Genomic DNA, 20,993 nt, shown 5'->3' with positions numbered 1-20,993 from the left:
TCCTTCTTTAACGTAATTCTCGCTCCCTGTTTTTAACGTTATACATTTCTGTCTCCCTACATCTTTCTCTCTCTTACTTTCCCCGCAGCTCGACGCAAAAGTTCTCGCAAGAGGTAGCTGCCGAATAAGAATTTGACTAATGTAATCGCCGATGCTAAGAAGCCATTCTCGTCGGCTATTGTGCCACGTTATCTCCTTACTTTTACTCCTTACCTTCTTCTTCATCCCCTATGGCAAAGAATAGGAAGGTACGAAGAGGACAGTGAGCGGGGGAGGATATTTTGTCGAAAGTATACTCGCGCACTTTGTTAGGGGAAGCAGAGAATTGTGAAGGGAACGAGATTTTTAAATGTTTACATTGAGTGGCGACTCTTGCGCGAAGATAAGAATATGTTCCTTTTATGCCATCCATCATTTTCCCGCGCGTATGATAATTATAACAATTTACATTTGTAATATTTTTTAAATTTCGGAGGAGGAGGAGGAGGAGGAGGGCAACAGCGGGACAATCACTTTTTTCGGTGAATTTGTGTTTAATCATTTTTTATTTTTAAATATATATATATATATATATATATATATATATAAATTACGTGTCTGAATAAATTCAACGTGCCTTACGCACATTCGTGTTGAATAATAGATGACAGATCGGTGCACACGTGTTATTGCAACACGCGCTTTACGTATATACTATCAGGAGTTAGTTGGACCAGTTTATATTTTACTTCTCAAGCATTTTAAATCTAAATCAAAATGATTAAATAACCGAGTCAATGGCATCTACAATTGTGCTATTATGAAGGGTGCTTTCTCGATTTCTGATCTCGAGATGGCATTAAACTGAATTCCACGTTCGCCCAGGCGCATTCCACAGTCCATTCCGAAAACAAAACTCGCTTTTCAATTAGTAGGCGAGACAAACGGAAGCAATTTCGAGTTTACGCCTCGACAAGGCTTAGATGCGCAAGATGCGCATTTCATTTCGCAGCAGTTAAAGCATTTTTCGTGAAACGAGCATCTAGGAATTAATTCGCGGAAATCGAACTACGCGTTGTATCCGAGAGTTAAATCTTTGACAATTGTCAAACGAACTACGTGTGAATTTGTTACACATTTGAAGAGTCGGATAAAGTAAATCTCTGACAGTCAGCGTGATGCATTCCGCCGATTCGTCCAAACGCGAATTGTCTACCTATCGGTGAGCAGGAATCAATTCCAAACAAACAACGAATGGCTGACTGCGTTTTAAATATCGCAGCTCTCTCGGAATCCTCTTTTGACAGCTCGCTAGAATCTGAAACCATCGCAACGCCATTCTCCCGGCGTTACGTGCGCGTGCATTCGCACGCCGAAACGTTCATCGATTTCGGATTCCTTCGTGTATAGAATGAAACAATCGAACGATCGAAATAATAGCCGTGCCATCGAAGGTGAAACGGCCTGTGCATGTTACGTAATAGAAAAATCGTAGTTTATGGCGCCGCATTGTCGGTCTCTGTCGTCGCGACATTACATGACCTAAATAACTGCCGAATCGACCCACGTAAGCATCGAGCATAAACCGTCTTTCTTGGATTTCTGACCTCGGCACAAAATTAATCTGGATTCCGCTCGCACTGGCACGCGGTGCGATTTCACCGGCGATATTTCGCGCGTGGTCGATACGCGCGGCAAATGGAACCAATCCCGAGTTTAACTCCGATAAATCGTGACGCAAAATACTGCTCTTCCCGTCGCGGAAAACATGAATTCCGCTGCTGAATGCGACGATGTTTCTTGTCCAAAGTGACATACCCAGAATAAAGCAGTAAATTTAGAGTTACGTAAATGAGAATGCATGTCTTTTATAAATCTCGAGCAGTTAGTATTTTTTTCAAGACTACTCTTCTCTGGTTATGTAATATATTTTTCTTTCTTGGAAATTATGCTTCTAAATTAAAATATACAAGTATAAATTGTAACAAACTAAACGTAATATAACCGTCTGTAATCTGCTTCAAATGTAATGCTCAGTTTCTTGATTTTTATATTTATAACGTTTAGACGTTTATTATTTTAGCATTTAATCTATAAGATTGAATGACATTTAAAGCATTCTTAACCCCTTCACTGTCAAGCGAAAAGAAACTTTCCGTGCCAAAAGTGTGTTGAAGAAAAACGTTTTTAAAATTGCATGAATACGTCAGTATAAATATTATTGAGGTCGCCGAATCCGAATCTAAAGCCAGAATTACAAAATTCAAAATGGTGAATCCAATATGGCGGATCAAAATTCAAAATAATTTTGGATTTCAATAAAAATTTGTATCATTTTTGGGGTTGCAAAATCCAAACCTAATATCAGATTTTCCAAATTGAAAATGGCAAATCCAATATAGCGGATCAGAGTTCGAACAAATAGTTGACATAAGTACATAAAGGTTGTATATTTCTCTCTTCAATTATTTTTAAATCCCGCTCTCTGCCGAACTCAGAGTCACGAATCGAGAACGTGGCGGTTATTGACTCCATTTTTTTATTTTTTTTATTTCTTGAAAACTGGCATACGTTTCCACTTCTGTGCAAACAGCTTGATTTGATAATTCGTGACTCTGGATTCGGCAGATAGCGGGATTTATAAGTAATTGAAGAAAAAAGTGTACATCTTTTATGTATGGCAACTATTTGTTCTGGCCCGCCATATTAAATTTGCAATTTTTAATTTGGAAAATCTGATATTAGATTCGAATTCGGCGACCCCAAAAACGATAAGAAACCCATTTTTATTCAAACCCAAAATTATTTTGAATTTTGATCCGCCATTTTGAAGTTTGAAATTCTGATTTCAGATTCGAATTCAGCGACCTCAGAAACCTTAAAATATCCAAGGACAACCAAATCGTAATAGTAATAACATGTTTTTTTCAAGATGCCCCTATAGGGGTCATGAAGCAAAAGTGGCACGAATTTTTTTGGCCCCTATAGTGGCCAAACTGACAGTGAAGGGGTTAAGATAAAATGACTTTTGCAACGGAAATCTAATATATATGTATAAGTAAAGTCTCTCTCCGATGATAAAAATCTTATCGCAGGAAGTGAACTAGCTTGGTCGTTACTTAACAATGCGAGAACGATTTCCAACATCATCTTCGGCGCGCGTCTCATTCCACCGCGAGCGGGTTTCTAGATCCCTGGAGTCGTGACGGCGTTCCTTCCGCAATGCGGCCTGCGAGGGGTGCAGCCCGGGTAGAGGGTGGTTAATCCATCCCCCGCCGTGAGTCACGCGCCAGCGTGGAATTTACGAGGCGCGTCGTCGCCGTCGCTCCTTGGCTCCTCTGATCCATAGGATTATCTCACTCGGGCCGACTGCGCCCGGCGTGTCCCCGACACTGACGCCCGATGATTATTATGCGATCAAAATGTGGCGCCTAGTTAGGAGGTCCCTTAATTATAAGGGGCTGATCGATCCAATAGATCCGACCGAATATACCTCATCTCCCCCACCGAGCGAGAGAGAGAGAAAGGGGATATCTTTCGTCCTATGCGCGCGCAATCTACTGTACACGATGATTATTCGACCTCGGGTTCGAGTCTCATCACGGGGACCCAAAATTCGCGCATTTATTGGGGAGAGAGCTCTGTTCTGCCTTGTTATTTGTTACGACAGCGCGTGAGCATGTGTCAAGAGTTTCGTGTATCGCACATTTTGCACGTTTCGATATGATTGATTCGCACGCGTCGCGGATGCATACGCGGCTTATGATACAGTTGACTCGATCAACTGAATTCAGGTGTGTTGATTCAGCGAGATTTGACGCGCATGTCAAGATATACATGCATCATCCGCATACCTTGATGTATATGCGAGATATGATACCTCTCGTTAACTCGATAACATCGTTTTAATCAGTGTGTTCAAATTATCCCCTAATCACTGTCAAATAATAGTCGTGAATCACAATCCCCGTTAAGAAGATAAGTTTGTCGTGCAATTTGAAGCCTTGTTAACCCATTCAGACCCTATGTACATAATTATGCACAAAAACTTTAAAATATATCATGTGAAATAGTTATTTTTTAGAATTAGTTTCCCTGCGATCTCTCGGTGGACTAAATAATAATAAAAATAATAATAATAAAAAAAAATAAATAATAATAAAATAATAATAATAATAATAATAACAATAATAATAATAATACATAATTTTTTACATTACCAGAAAAAATTCAGGTCTGAATGGATTAACGGCAACGTAATATTTTTCTTTAGAACCTACTTTATTTTTTACGATAATTAATGAATTTACTGCTGAAAAATCCTTCCGATTCTATTTGATAATTGACTTTCACTGGACAATTTACATTATTGCACAGTTTCTCGTTTAACAATTCCGAATAGTCTGCGTGTAACTTGCGCATAAAATCAGGCTGTATATTTTCGTGTTACGCAAATGCACGCGCAGCACCGAGCTCAGCGAAATATTACGAGATGGGAAGACCGCGATCATTTAATTACTGGCAATCAATCTTTGTAGCTATCGCCATCCCTGCTGCTAGTGCCACCCACAAGGTTATCTATTCCGAACCCGCTATTCTGCCCTTTCCTCCACGTGGCTACAACGATCGATTATTGCACCATTGCATCGGAGTACGGCGCCTTGTTTATCCCCCTTAATTACGTCGCGTGCTGATCAATAGAATCGATTTTCCTAAATTTATCTCACAAAATTGTGGACGACCTGCGGTCGCCTCTGTATTATCTGCAACTTTGAGAAGTACCGGACACCATTGCACCGGGATAGATAAGACTTAGGAATTGAATAAATAATTACACGGATTAAATTAAATAATTAACTTTAAATTAAATTAAATTAAATAATTAAATAATTAAATTAAATAATAAATGATTAAATAATTAACGGACTTCTTTCGGCTTTTATCTCTTTAGTAAAAAGATGTGATAGTCTCATGGTCAATTAAAACTATTTAGTACTACTAATAATATGCAAAAAGATAACGTATGAGTAGATTTTAAAAATGTCCCCTGTTTCATAATCGTAATAATTTTAAAAAAGTGCAATACTTGAGTATTTAGTATAAAATTTATTTAATATATTTCGAATTTTTTAATGAAGGGGTATTAATTTCGAATAGCGTGTCGACGTCTGTAGAGAAAAGAACAAGACATCTATCTTGTCGGGCAGGCATTAATTTCCGCGGTTTGTTACAAAGCGTTGCGAATCAGCATCATTCTGTGTCTGTTATCAGTCTCCATTACTGTTTTATTACCTTCCGTGGAAATGAAGGAATGAAATTGCATCGCGGCGGTCACGCGTATCTGGCGTGGTGAAGCTGTATGCAAATTGATGAGCTTGTCGGTGACATTTCGATTGATTCATCAATACCGAATGGTAATAATAAGCTTTGCCAAGTAATCTATCATGAAAATAGTATTAATGCATGATTTGCCGACAAAGATGTAATACAGAGCAGGAATGAAATATTTCATGAGCTAAATATTCTAATTGCGAAAATCCGTGGCACATTATCGCGAGCATGGCAATAGAGATTAATAATTGTCAAAATGAAAGTATTTATTTCAATCTATCGACTCGTGAAATAAAATCCGATTATTCTGACAGATTACGTCATTTACACATTTTTCGAGAATAGAGAGGAAAATGTGTGAAATGCCATTCAGATGCTTTATAGCATCTCGTATCTAAATTAATTATTTTATCAAAGCTTGGTAAAATTTAATTCTGCTCGCTTGAAGCTATGGATATAACTCATTATCGCGTAATCAACCGTGAAATGAGCGACTCTATGCAATCGAAGGTGCATCGAGGTTTTCCGATTAAAGAGGACGACATCGTGATTCTACGAGCTCAACCTGTCGCTTCGCGCGACTTAGGAAATATATTCCGCCAGGATTCCTCTTCTCTCTTCCCCTGAGACTTCCCGAGGGAATATGTGATCCCAAGGCACGTCGTATAATGCGTTGGAGTGACGCATCGGTGGAGTCTGCATAACTGCATATATATCCCCATAGCGATTCGCATCATGCAACCGGGGAGCTTCGTTCTTGCTCCTCGTCCATCACCACATCCACCCTCGCTCGCGTCTAGTCGTTGCACAGGCAGGGAGGGTGGTCGCGCAAAAAGGCGATCAACCCCTGACGAGATAAACGGCAGCCTGTTCAATTGTTAAATTCTTGACCCTACGTGAGGGTGGCGCGGAGAACGTGAAGTCATTTAATGTTGAAAAATGCCCGGCTCCTCTTGGGAAGGGGTATATGTGTACTTGCTGCGTGATTAATGTTAATTGCTGAAGTGCTGATAATTGATTTGGGAATAAAGTGAAAGCATAACGCGCTCGCGCGAGTAATATTATCTTGAATCTGGCGATATAAAAAAAAAAGTTGTTTAATTTCTTGAAAGTTTCTCGTATTACTTTCCGCGATAACTCTCTTAAAAGCATGGTTATTATGTGCCACTGATGTAATAATTAAAAGAATTTGAGACCGTATCTTGCGCTAAATTGCATGTTGAAAGTTCAATATTTACAACTCAATATTAAACTAATACTTGCCAAACGAAATTACCGCTTTATGTAAACGATATTAACTTCCAGGAATACTTATGTACGAGCAGGTGTCACAACGTTTACGTCACGTCGCGATAATAACTTTACATTGTAAAACTTGCGAGCCAATCCTTTTAATTTGCCTCGGTCACGGCATTAGAATGAGGATTTCTCTTTTTGCGATGTGAATACCGAATAGCGTGTGTCGTTTTCATAATTGCACGAAATACAAATGTCTTCGGGTCGTTGACTCATTTTAGATCTGAATTACGAACAATGGCACATAATATCAGTGTAGCGTCATGATACGCTCACGGAATAGGGATTTCGCTAAGTTTTTTTTTAGCATTAAAATCCGATGCGATATTATACGACAAGGATCTTAATTTCATGAAAAAGCTCAGTATTACGGATGACATCGCGATTTTGTAAGATTTCCGTAATCGAGTACCGCAAAGTAAGTACTCGGCCATAGCTCGTTTTTCAGGGCACTCTTGCGGAAAAAGACATCGCTCCGACTTTCGGCCGAGATTAGACGCATTTTTAGTCGTTATCTTTTTGCGCAATTTATCCGTCGCGGGAATACATAGACAGTGGCCACCGTGTAAAAACATGCGCACGTTGATGTGCGTGCATGCAAGATAGACGTAGAAAAAAGGAACGAATGGCCGGGTCTGCAGAGCCCACGTAATCCTGTGACTGATTGTAGGTAATTACGCCACTCTGGTTGGCTCCATGCCGCCACGCGAGCGTCATGAGTTGAGGGTGTTATCTCGGGCGGAAATAAAATCTCAAAGACTTCCACCCGACTACCTTGCGGTCGCGCGATTTCTTGCTTCGAAGTCGTGTTAACATTTTCTCGTTTGTCCGCTCTTCTTTAAGATCTGCACATTTTTCTCCTCCCGTTACATCCCTTTCGCGCATGATTATATTTCACACCCGGTACGACTGGTTACTATTATGTCGAGAGATATTTTCAGAAATATTTCAGTACATTTTTACCATTATTTTAATTTTGTTCTAAACTGTTAAAATATATTATTCTTAGTACAATCAAAAAATTAACGTACATGTATATATATTATGTATGATTACACACATGTGTCAAAGAAATCTTATATTTTAATTTAGTCAATGATAAGAATAAATAAAATCTCCGAGATATTGATCCTGATAAAAATGGAAGCTAATAATAATAATTCCAGTTAATTCAGACATGAAACTGATATCTGATTCACGTCTAAACCAAACGCTTTTGTCTTTTTTAACTAGTATCCACCGCGAAAAGTTCAAAAAGCAAAATTCAATTCACGCAGACGAAACAAACGACATTGCGCGATAGCCGCCCGTCCGTCGTTCGTTGAACCTCCGCGTATTGAAAAAAAGAGTCCAATCGCGCACGGAAATAACTTTGACCGGCACGTTTCGCGCTTCTGCTATTCTCGCCACCGTCGATCCATCTTGCTGCCTCAATTTCGTCCTAGTCGGGCTTCAAGGCGAAATGACTCGCGCGCTTGCGAGTCATTCTCGTTCCTGCTGGTTTTGACAAACTAATTTGTCGAGAAACAATGACGGCCCCGTCGTGCTTGACGGCGACGATGAGACGAATGGAATGTGTCCAATCATCGGGTCGGACAGGAACGCAGGGACTGTCGACTCCGAATATCCCGAAGCATTCAACGTTGTTCAGTCCCCTCTTCCTCTCGCTCTTTGCTCGCGTTGCATCCCGCTGGATCTCCGTTTGCTTATTCATCCGTCTGTGCGCGTATCTGTTTATTCGTCCGCATATTTAATATGCCGTTTGTCTGCGCGCGTGTTTATGAATTTACGTTTGATAGCGAGATAGCACGGAAATTGGCGGGCATAAAATCTTTATTTAATTTAGGAACCGCGCATGGAAAATTTCACACTGATCGTGAATATAAGAATGCAAGAATTCATTCAGCAGCATTGACGCGATTTTTAATAGTATTCTTTCAATTTATTTAAATTTGATTCAAATTTTAGCGCAGTCTATTAATGGATCGAATTGCAATGCGATTAAGAAACGAATTAAATTAAACGCAAACATATTTATATATTCTCTTGGAAAACGTCATGTGCTTGTGCATATCAAATATGAGAATCAAATATGTTTACACACGTTATTTTTCTCATCTCATTATCGAGCCGTTTATTAATTCTTAAATATCATCAAATAGATTATTTTCTCAAAGCTTTGCTCAGTAGCTGTTGTTACAATTAAATGCGTATAAAATAATAATAATAAATGGTGTGCATTGTACTCTAGTATGTTATGTAATTTACACATTTCAAGGCTGGAGATGCGCATAAAATAAATCTTGCCGTACATATTGGCTCGCTCGCAGTACACAGCGAGCAAATTTGGCGATTTAGGAGCGTGTATGTTGCCCAGATCTGAGACGTGTATACGAGCGTTCTGCCAAAATTCGCTCCAATTTATGGTGAAGTCCATCATGTTTTTGTCTCGGTGTACTTATCGTGGCTGTCTATCTCTAATCTGTGCACGCGCTATCGCGTTATGCATCGCCGGACAGAGTGTCATTCCGTGTTTGTCAGATTGCACAGAGCCCGGCGCCGATGGTGGGGAAACCAGGGTGAAGCCCGATGAGGTATGGCAGCATAATCTAATTAAACCACCGATGGACATAGTCTCCGCTCTCTAACCCCATTCCCGACGCACGCACGGGTATATATCGGCTGCAATTGTCTGATTTGCATGTAAAGCAACGCACACGTCTCGAAAGCGCCGCGATTATTAACACGGAGACACGCGTCCGCGTCGCGTCGCATCGCATCGCGTCTCTTCTCGTACATGCCGCTTCGCTTATGTGGATAGGTACACGCCATTGGTACACAGCATCCGCAGACGCATCCGGTGACAACCTCGCACGATGCCATTTCACTTTCCATTATGGGCAATCAAATCCGAAACTGCGACCGTAGTACGCGTAATCTCTGTTAATTCTTGCGCTCTCTCTCTCTCCCCCCTCCTCCCTCCTCCCTCCCCCTCCCCTCCCCTCCCTCCCCCTCTCTCCCCCTCTCCCCTCCCCCTCCCCCTCCCTCCCTCTCTCTCTCTCTCTCTCTCTGTTAAATAAAAGATAGATACATAAAAAATGCCGATTTTAATGTAGAATTATTTTTGAAAAACTAGAATATATAATATTTTATTTATATGTATAAAAGTGATGCTATATTTGATCAGCTTTTTCTACGATCTTAATTGATGCTAAGTTTGATCTTGTTTAATACAACATAATTTATCATGTGTGTAATTTTATCACATTGTAATACGAGCTATATTTAACACGTACAGAATAATTTATAAAGCACTTCAATTATTAAAAATGATTCTATGTAGTCAGCCAGATTAAAAAAATATAATTAAAAAGATTGATCAATTCCACCTTAACAGGAAATCTATTTTTATTCATAGACGATTGATTCGCTTAAATATATACCGATTTGGCATTCACGAAAGCTTAGCTGTAAAAATGCTCTATGCAGAATGAGAATTCCTTATTTTTCTACAACAACGGTACTTCGCTCTTAAATTTCCCGTTCGGTGTTTTCGCAAACGTGGACGCCGTTCACCCTCGACTACTCATCCCTCCCTTTGGATTCGTAGTCACGACATTTACATCCGTTCCATCGTGCTGGCTTCTTCGGCAGCGAATCTGCACGTTTTACGACAAAATACGATTTGCATAGCGAGAGTTCTTGGAACCGCCGATCGAAGATGAAAGGGAAATATTTTCAACGAAAAAAGGGAAAGGAAAAGGAAGAGGGAGAGGAAATTGAGGAGACTATTCGGTCTTGAAGTCGCGACAGTACCGCAAGCACGTGCAGTTATACTTCAATTCAAAAGTGTAGGCAGAGAGATAGGTACACACGTTTACGTGGTTGGGGTTGAAAGGCGCTTCAAGTAATTCACGTTTCTACGGTTCTGCACGAGAGAACATACGTCTTCACGTCAACGCATACACGAAGGGAAAAGATTGGCATTGGCTTCCGATACATATACGACACATCACAATAATGTCGCACTAGAGCCTATTCGTCAGATTCCTCTCTCACTGTATTCCAGCGATATTGAATAGCTTCTGTATCTGTCATTTTAACTCTGCCGACCGCGTAAGTAATTCGAGCAAAAAAAAAGATTGATCGATTCTTCCTACTGTCGTACTTTATAAAACCGAGAATTTTTATCCTTTCGAAAAAAAAGAGGAAAAGCAGAATTTTTTACTAAAAAAAAACACACAGCGTATAAACGTGCTCAATAAGCATCGTTAAAAATGTGTACTATTAAAACTGATAACAACGTGGTTTAATTAAAATCATTAAGAAAATATAAAAAGAGTAAATCGAATGCGCGCGCGCGTAATAATGGAACTGTTTTTTTCTTCACGTAAATGTTTAAATGTAACAATAGTATCGTGTTGTGCAATGCATTTGACAAATACAATAATTATTTCAAGAGAATTAACAGCAGCTATTGTTTACGCAAATCGCTACTGAAGGTTTCATTCTCGACCGATCGGTGGTGGTTGCAATCTACACGCGGCATTGTGTACGATTAAATTGCATCCACATCGCATTCGAAGCCGCTCGTGAAGCCGTGTGTGAAACGCGCGAGGAAACACGGAGCATTGGCATATAAATCGCATAATAATTTGATCGACCCGGCGCAAAACCCGGCCGCAGCGGGCTTCTTAATTCGTCGATGCTCGGATTACGGTTAGCCGGGAAATGCTTTCGCGGGGGTGGAAGTGATTTATTCATCGCGAGTGGTTTGTCGAACGGCCCGTCGGGCGGAAGTGCCGCGGAATTTATGAGCCGGGGGAGGAACGGGAGGACTTCCGACTGGAGATTTTATCGTTTATCAATAACGTCCGAATAAAAGTAATGCGGCCGCGCGTACAGCCGCGGGGAGAAGGATATCCCGGCGGCCGTAGGCTTGGCCCGACGACAAATGGATATTCCGTAGACCGTATTATGAAGTCGGCCGCAGATTCGATGTAGTCCATTTCTCCGGATCCTCGCCGTCACCTCGAACCGGGTGCGGAGATAGTGCTCGCTCTCTTTCTCGGCCCGTTTCCGTACCGGCAGACGATTTAACGCTCTGCGTCGGACGTTTTTCTGAGAAATAATGCAGACGATGTTTTTGGCAAAAAATTAATAAGAGGTACTTAAGAGGGACAGTGTCGTTAAATGTAATTTATTATTCGAGTTTTAAAGAGAGACTATTTATATTATAAAGATATTTGTTAAACGTCATATTGTTATAATGTTTTATATCTAATTCAATATATGGTTATATAAAAATAATTTGCTTATATTTCTAGAAATAACTGTTTTATATCTACGAATATATTAAAAGGAAAATTATTGCAGAAACCATTTTTTTTATTATCGTTATGTAAAATGCAAGCTATTTATTTTAAAAACATTGCGTGATTTTATTAAATAACAGTGTATTAAAATTGTTGACGATTGTCATGATTTAACGCAGACATACAGAGAGAGAGAGAATAGCTACATTAAAATTATATTATTTTCTTTAAGAACAAATTTATTTAAAGCCAGAGAAATTATCTTATATTTTCTTTCAATTATATTTTATTCAAAATATATTTGTGCTAAATTTTTTAAATTTAAACAAAAAATTAAAGAATGTATAAAATATCTGAAAAAATATATATTGCCATTGTGAGGTAAAATTAACTATTCCTGAAAGGATTTCATATACTAAAACTTAATACACATTTGTGCCAATATCCTTGAAGAGATTATGATAAATGGAGAGAGACGCGTTATTACAAATAAAATATTTATAATCGTGTTTCAATAGAGCAAAAATACATACATGCTTATTTTTAATAAATAAAAATAATCGCGATTTACTCGAACAAATGAAAACATTCGTAACTTGCTTATCATTCATAAATATTAATTACTATGCATTAACGGATTTTATCATAAAATAAAAACACGCTCTCGTCGTATTTTCCAATCGCAAAATGTGAGAAATTTGCATTACTTATAATTGAACCGACACTTTTCACACTGATATTCAATATCGGCTAGAGATGATTCCATTAAAGTCGACGCTATCCGAAGCGGGGCCGATTATCGGGCGGCCGATCTGCTTGTTATAGATTTGCCATCGCCCTGTCCAGCGGAGCTTTATGATCCGTATAATGCGGTACAATGGGAATTAATGTCCCCGCGTGGTTCGATAAAATCTCGCGCACCATGCATATAAGTATTTTATGTATATTCATTCGGCTTGTGCGTTACGTCGTCGCGTCACGCCAAAGTCAGGACGTGATTTATGAATTACCGGCACATTGCTATCTAAATGCAACGAGAGAGAAAGATAGATAAATATAGAGAGAGAAAGAAACTCGGGCAAAAATTACAGAATCGCTGTAAAAAATTTAAATGCTTCCTCTTGTTTGCATTTTATGATCTCGCGACCTCTCGCCCAAGAATTATTATAAGCTTCAATCTGATTCGTCGTGGAACGGCATCTGAATAATGCGACGGGGTTTCGCGATTCGATCAGTCCAGTTTCAGAGCGTATTATCTCTCGGCGCGTAGATACTTCGCGTTCAATTTCGCATAGTGAGCAAATTAATAGATGATCGGCCGATTGTTTGGACAGGTTCGCGTTCGATCAAAATAGCGCGCGATCGCCACGCAAAATTTAGCCGAGCATCGTGTTCGATTGTGCCTTGAATGCTACGAGTTAATTAACTATTGTAACTACACCTATCTAAACAACGTTGTCGAGCATTCGTGATTCATTATACGCGCATGAGATGAATACGTACTCGATTCACACTCCTTTCACAAGGAACAATATTGCGATCGAATTAGCGTTTAGGACAGTTTTGCATAACCCAAAATAGCTGTATTTCAATTCGAATTTTATTGAAAATTGCACGCTCGCGCAATTACGTAATTAAGAAAATAAGTTAATTCCACGAATCAGAACTTTTTTATGTTTGCATTGACATAGCATTGTTTATATAACATTAAAAGCAAACGTATATAGCAAGGGAAACAATCCAAACATGATCCGAAATTGTTGCAGCAATATTTACCTTGCTCCGTACATGGTAACATTAATGTTTGTTGACGTACGATGCACTTACCTGAAACAAAAAGAGACAGAAAAGTTAAATACATGAAAAATGAAGGCTTCTATAGAGCACATATTCTAATTCATATAACGGAGCCAGGAAATTAAGTCTCCGTTGGAAGAAAAAAGTTTTGAGCGAGTCATAATTACTCGGAGTAAATCATTTCGCGGACGACATTGATAACTCGCTGACCTAATGTCTTAGGAGAAACCAGTAGTCGTTAGGCTTGAACACACGTCTGTCCAGCATCGTGTCATTTTATGCGAGACACATGCAATTTGTCCTTATTACGTTACATACTTGTGTTGGAAGGTATCACTCGCCTCTACTTAGGCCTCTACACGCGCAATTGCAGTTACGAAGGAGAGCAGGAGGAAAAAGTACCTATGCACGAGACTATACGTCGGGAATCGTTGAATTATTTAACACGAGAGACATCGATCATCGCGGTCACGCGATATGCCGGGCCAGCGTAGCCGAGTCCCACGTAAAGTTTAATCCAGTGATTTGACCCCGTGTCAAATCACCGTCCTCGATTATCGCGACCTGTGTTCCGGATATCGGGCAGCACTTATCTTAAGGAAATATTCAAAGTCGCGGACCCCCATCAGAAGAATTGCAGGCAATGTCCGCTCTACACATGTTTACGTCTACTTAGTTATCGCTGAGAACGCTTGGAAAACTTGTTGCCTGTAAACCGGAATGTCAGCTTAAAGCCATTGCTTTTATAAGTTTCAACCTGAAAAGCCCGAGGACGACAGGTAAATGTGTTATCGCATAATTATTTTAACGCTACGCTGGTCATCTTTGCCTTTCCGATTAATTTCACGGAAGAGCAGATAGATACGAAATTACACGTTGTTCCAGCGGCATAATACTTAAATGATATACATCCTGAAACACGTCGGGCTATCCGCTACCGACGTGCATTCGCCGCGCTTTTCATAAATTATTACAAAATTATCCCTCACGTTGTCAGTGTCGATTATTCACGAGCGAGGGTAGGAGAGTCGGATCTCTCTATACCTGTAGAGGCAATTGGGAAAATATTATCGCGCGGATAAATCACGGTCGAACGAGAGGTGATGCGTGTGTGTACTTAGGACTTAGCGGGATGATTACACCTCGTCGAGATGGGCACGGGTCGGCTTTCGAGAGTTTTACAACGGCGATACGTGTGAGAATTTCTGGTCAACGGTTATTTGCCTTCGACACCGGCGAATGCGCGGAAAGCCGTTTTAATAGACGCCGCACTCCGATCGGCATGGTGTAAATCTCATGCGTTACGCACCACCATCGTCGTTGTCATGCTTTTATTGCGCGTCCCTGTCCGTTCGTTGCTCGCGATAAAAGAATTTAATTAAAAATACCAAATTCGCCCTCTCTAACGAACCTCTAATAATGGGGGATAACAATGATAACGGAGATAACAGTGAATAAATAAATGTTATTTGACAGTATTTAATTACTTTTACACAGTGTCTTATTAATGGAAAAACTCTTTCAAATATTTTTAATGAGATGTTATTAATAATTGTGATTGGTATGATATAGTTCGACATAGTAGAGTAAATATATTTCATAAAATAATGTTATTGTTTTATATAATTATTGCAGATTTCTAGCACTTATTAATCTTCTAGTTTACTTATTATAAATATAAGCAGAGTTGATGCTCTCTCTCTTGTTTAAAATATTATAAAATATATTTATTTAGATGGGAGAAACATTTTCTATAAAGTATATAAATAAATAAGATAAAAACAAATTTATAATGCAAATGAACACATTTAATGATATCTGCGAATGTACATATAATATTGTACTTTTTTAAAATATAAAAAATTCTGAAACTTGTAATAGAATACGACATATCGAGAAAAATTATCGTATAGCATTAAATGCAGGATCAAAACTGAATACGTCATTATATGATTTTTAGCCAGAGCCTTAATTGCGCCTACCATCTCATATGAATAGCGCTCAACGTCACTGTACGAACCAGTCTTTTAATGAACGCGTATCTCTCTCGTACGCGTACAATATTTCTCTCCCTCGTTTACGCAAAAAATCGGAGATAACGTATATCTCAAACGTTCAATTATCAATTATCCGACGTATCTCACCATGCCGGTGAAATATTTAGATATGACTCGTTACGCCACATGACGGAAACAACCGGGAGCAACGTGCTCGTAGCGCACAACAAGCAATTTTCATGCCGGCGAAACGCAGTAGCAGGCGCGCTGTTCGTTATGCTCGTATGTATCCGTGGCTATGTGTGTCTACATGCCTGACCGTCGAGCTTAAAAGAGTAACTCTCCTCGAGGCCAATCGACCGGCTAGAAAGTAAGATTACACGGTTTCTCGCCGCACACACTTGCGAGCTTGTTCGCGCGGCATTGTGCCAGACGGGTCGTCCTCTCTTTCTCTCTCTTTCACTTTATTTTTTTTCTTCTTTTCCTTTTTTTTGTTAAAGCGAAAGCTGCAGCGTGCGCTGCAGCAAGCCTGTTCTTTTATTCCGCACCTTACGTTCGCTGCATGTTCTGTTGCAGCGTTGCTTTATGCTCGTCACTGTCAGATTGATTCTGATATCTCTTTGAAGTTCGATTCTCTGAAAGTGCGCGAGAGAATGTTTATTTGTCGCGGGAAGATTAACGCGAAATGTGTTCGATGTCGATGAATCGTAAAAATTGACGATGCGAGCTTCAACGAAAGAATTACACTGAGAAAAAAATCTGATTGCATTAATTAGAAATCTGGTAGCTTCAATCAGTATGTCTGTTGGAAAATAGACGAATCAGAATTCCTCTTTAGGAATTACCAGATGAGTATAATTAATTTCTTCCTGTTAAATTTACCAAATTTTCTTGGTAATAATACTAAATTTACAAAAAAAATGGCCCTGTCCATGTTTAATTAATATAACAAGAAGTTTTATAGATCCAATTAGAAAATACTAACCAAATCCTTGTAGTAAAGTCTATTAAACTATTCTAGTTATAAAAAATCGAGTGTTATTATGATAGAAATTCTGCTTGGTTTAACCAAAATGCCTTCTATCAGATACGCTATCAGATACGCTACGTCTTGTTGATACAATCAAACGATTTTTCTCAGTGTATGAAATAGTATAGCGTCTTGCAATAACGCGCGTAATATTTTTTTTTCTAAACATACGTGTACCTTGTAAAATTGCTTTATAAAGTATCATTGTCCTCTCGCTATTATCAATCAATCCAAGCTTTTTCCTTATGTTCTACTTGGTGCTCATCAGTTTTGGAATTACGCGATAAAGACGCCAATTTCCGCATTTCTACGTGCAATCGCGTACTTCGTAATCGACCAATGTGCGACATACGTGGGTCCAGTACTCCATTTGCATTCTAGACAAATCCAATTTCCTAGGAACAAAGCTGACGTGCCAAAGAGGGTAGTCGCCGCGGGTCGATTTTCTCTCCCACAAGAGCGTTGTCGGTAATTGTTCAGGTCACGCAAGATAGGTGATTATTGGAGTAAGTATATTGGAGTACCGCGGCAAAAATTACATGGAAATACGAGCGATAGGAAGTACGAACTACATATACGGTGATCAAAGGCAAAAGTTGTTAAACGGTCGCGCGAATCTTTTGACGATCGAGGCGTAATGAATCTACGTTAACATATTCTTTATTCGCGATCTACTTGCGTCATTATAAATGCAACGTTATTTTAATCTCATTGCTCATTTCACTTATTGAACATTTTTTTCCGTTAACCTTCCAAATTTGTCTCTCTACTATAATTCAATATTTATCTCGTAAGAGACTCAAAGCACGATGCAATTTACTTCACACTTCGATAAATTCTGGCTGCAGGCATTCAATCGTTATTAATTAATTTCAATGAACAGAGATATGGTCACTGTGTAAATTTCGGCACAGCATTAGTATTCTATTTCGCTTCAGTATTTTATATCGTTATATTTATTTCTAAATATTTCGTGAGAATATGTACATGATATTATGTCTAATTATTATTTTACAAAATATTTATATTTTTACCTACAATTATACTTTAAAAATTATATTCAAAGTCAAAATTCAAAGTAATGTAAAATATTTTTTAATGATAATTATTAAGACTGAATCATACTCCTCTAAATCATATTCCTTTCAGATTGTTTAACTAAATCGATTGAATGTCAATGCAATCCTTCTGAGAAAGCGCGACATTAATTTTACTACTATAAAACAAAAGTGTTGATGGGCAAGCGTATACAAACGAACGACGGTTTGTTTACAAACGGGATTGTAAATTGCTTTAATCAACCACTCACACAGTTGTACGGGAAACGGCGTGCTGATATTTGCAGATAACTGTATGGTTGTTTCAACGCGTTGCTCGAAAACATTATGGCGTGTTCATCGATTTTCGCACGAACGGATGTTAATGTTACGTTTGAGTCGTATTTGTAACGTGTACGGGAATCGCATACATGCCTTCGGCCACATATGTTCGGTTAAGGCGTTCTATCAATATCTCGAAGCATACTCGATTTTATCGAATACTATTGGAAAATAGCATAAAAGTGCGCTATGAATCTCTCAGTTTATATGTGTATGTTTGTGTGTGAATCACGCTTTTCATATAAATAATAAAAATCTGAAGACGCAAGACAAGTAAGATTAATTTATCGTTGAGGAAGATTCTGTGCATAAGAATTCTTAATGTATAAAGCAAATAAAAAAATATAATTTTTATTTGCAAGTGAATATAAATATCATTTTAAAGAAGCAGTTTTTTCCATGCCAAGTATTTAATTATTAAAAATATTTCATCTTTTTTATAAGAATTATTTGTTGCAATTTTATTTTTTTACAGAAAAATAAAAATATCATATCACATATTATTTGACTAACATATTAGAACAAGCGACCCTATATTTTAATCGATAACATAAGAATATCAAAAATGATAAATACATACAATCATACATATTGTACTTTTTAGTGCGCGAAAAAATAGTAAAAACACAATCAGTAATATAATTATATTAAGGTAAATATATATAAATGACAAATAAAGCAATATATTAATGTGATACGTTTCATAAATTTTTATTTAGCATACAATAGTATAGCCCGCGATGATATATCCCTCTTTAAAAATAGTGGCACCGGAAGCAATTACAAGAAAGTCAGATGAAGATTTGCATCTAAAGTGCTACTATCTGCAAAATGCCCGGTTTCGTGCGTTATTATTTAGAAGTTTTTGAGAAATGTAATCGTTATATATCCCGCAAGTTTGCCTGCAACCTGCATATTAATGCAATGACAAAATTAATAGCGTTGGTTCTAGCTAATAGTGGAAAATAATAACGGCGAAGCTATGTCGACTTGGAAACTCTTACGTACTTTTATTACAAACTTTCGCTCACTCGGTTGCTATCTTCCCGTATTATATTTCTCTGATGTCGACGGACACGCGATGAGCCTTTCTCCCACACGAGAAACTCGGGAAACAAAGTTCTTTGACTTGCGAAATTTAAAGAGGAAGAACTCTAGCTCGTCCGACTTTTGTCGCCGCCTTCGCTCGTTGTGATAATTTCGGCCTCTTTAAGAAAATACATCCGTTTAAGATGATTTGCATTTGCTTATTAATAAGTATACAAATGGCCAAAAAAAAAATCTTGTTATAACTGTACGAAATCTTGTTGTAACGTCATTTGTGTGCTATGATTGAACATTCGCATAAAATTCATTCATGAAATAATTCATTGAATTTAATAAATAATATGCGACATTCAGATTCTTATTTCTTACGATGTTTGATAGTCTTTAGGAATAAATAAATATTATTAAATTTATAAAATGAATCCAATGATCTAAAATTGTGAGTTGTAAAATCTCTAGACAATTAAATTTTACGTGTTTATAAAAATAGCAAACGTTTTAATTAAATAACGTGCAAGATCTCTATATATTTTGAGAAAATTTAATAAATTTCCAATTTCCAGGAGCGAAACTCCCAAGAAGATATCAGTCCAGGAAATAAACTTAAATTTTTAATACGAACAAGGTTGGTATCATGAATCATTAAAATCTCTTGTGAGAAGAACAAATTAAATATTACGTTAAAGCTTCTCCGAAATGGCTCGACCATTTCAATGAGATGGAAGCTTAAATAATTTCGAAAGCAATTATAATCAATCGTGCAAATTATGCTCATAAAACACAGGCATGTTAATGTCTCTGACGATTTTTCTAATCCATTTACTCGGGACATAATTCACTACAACATAATGTCGGGAAACTGCGAGAAAGTGCCTAACAATTCCTATACCGAAGAAATTTCAGTCCAAAAAACGCAGGGACCGAAACGATATCCGGCGTGACGTGCGGCCTATTTCCCCGCTCGCCGGCTTAAACGCGTCGTAAGTACTCGAATCGTAAAACGGAAAATATCTCGAAGGGGCAGTTCGATCCCAAGGCTTCCACGGGTCTAAGTAAATGCGCGATGAATAAGTTAGAAACGACTCGCAACACCATCGTCGCGAAGAGAGAGTACCTCTCGGGTACCTGTGGATGTCCCTTGGGTGCTCGATAATCGAATAGTATCTGATGTACGTGGCACAATAACGTTGATACGACCACCGAGGAAGAGATCGGGGAGAACGAGGGGTTTCGAGGGTATCGGAGAGTTGATAAAAAGCTGCCGAAATGTACACCAATCGGAAGGGCGGAAAGAAAAATTCTTAGGGTGACTTGGCAAATCTATCGCGAATCCGCAAGATTAGTTCTATCGAAATTCAATAGATATTAGATATTTTATCGAGAGTGTACGTGACAAATGTGAATATTGCGGAGCATTCGAAATCGATTCCGTGACATGGCGGTATTTGCGGTAATATTTTTGGTAAAAAGAATCCCATGATACATTTTTCAATGTAAAACATGTGTACGAAAAAATGTATGTTGGCGGAATTTTTTCTAAAAAGTTACGTAAAGTTACGTAATGAAACAGTTTGTGCAAATATACACGCCAACTACGTGTGCGCGAAAAATTTCTACGCTTAAAACTACCGAATAGTTTTGTATTGCATGCGGGAAGAGAAATTTCTGGAAAACAGAGAATTTTGTACCGTATGCGGAAAGAGAGACATTTCTGCAAAACGGGGAATGGATTACCGTAAAAAAGTGACAGTCTAAAGCTTGCAGCGGAAGATATATCTCACAATAAATGCGAATAAATGCGAAAAGTCTACTCGACTCATTT

At 38.4% G+C, this 20,993-nt stretch overlaps 1 protein-coding gene and 1 long non-coding RNA gene across 5 annotated transcripts in view; one reads left to right on the top strand and one right to left on the bottom strand.

The window, feature by feature from the left end:
• The window catches only part of Sli (slit guidance ligand), a 322,565-nt gene that overhangs the window by 105,842 nt on the left and 195,730 nt on the right, over positions 1–20,993 (bottom strand). Inside the window, exon 1 of one of the 4 annotated variants that reach the window (XM_083092323.1) lies at positions 13,698–13,737. The exons of the other annotated variants lie outside the window; for them this stretch is intronic. Coding sequence (XP_082948449.1) covers positions 13,698–13,711 — 14 coding nt within the window. The 5' untranslated portion in view covers positions 13,712–13,737. Of the gene's footprint in view, positions 1–13,697; positions 13,738–20,993 lie in introns of those variants that run through there. 4 annotated transcript variants of the gene reach the window in all.
• Positions 1–20,993, top strand: part of LOC145967443 (uncharacterized) — a 118,701-nt gene that overhangs the window by 25,745 nt on the left and 71,963 nt on the right. The window lies entirely within an intron of this gene.

Source organism: Camponotus vicinus, unplaced genomic scaffold, assembly GCF_025532165.1.
Source record: "Camponotus vicinus isolate PSW18456_S1 unplaced genomic scaffold, iyCamVici1.0 SCAF_1, whole genome shotgun sequence".
Classification (NCBI taxonomy): Eukaryota; Metazoa; Arthropoda; class Insecta; order Hymenoptera; family Formicidae; genus Camponotus; species Camponotus vicinus.
The sequence above is the reverse complement of the archived record's forward strand: the minus strand, read 5'-3'. Positions and strand labels throughout refer to the sequence as shown.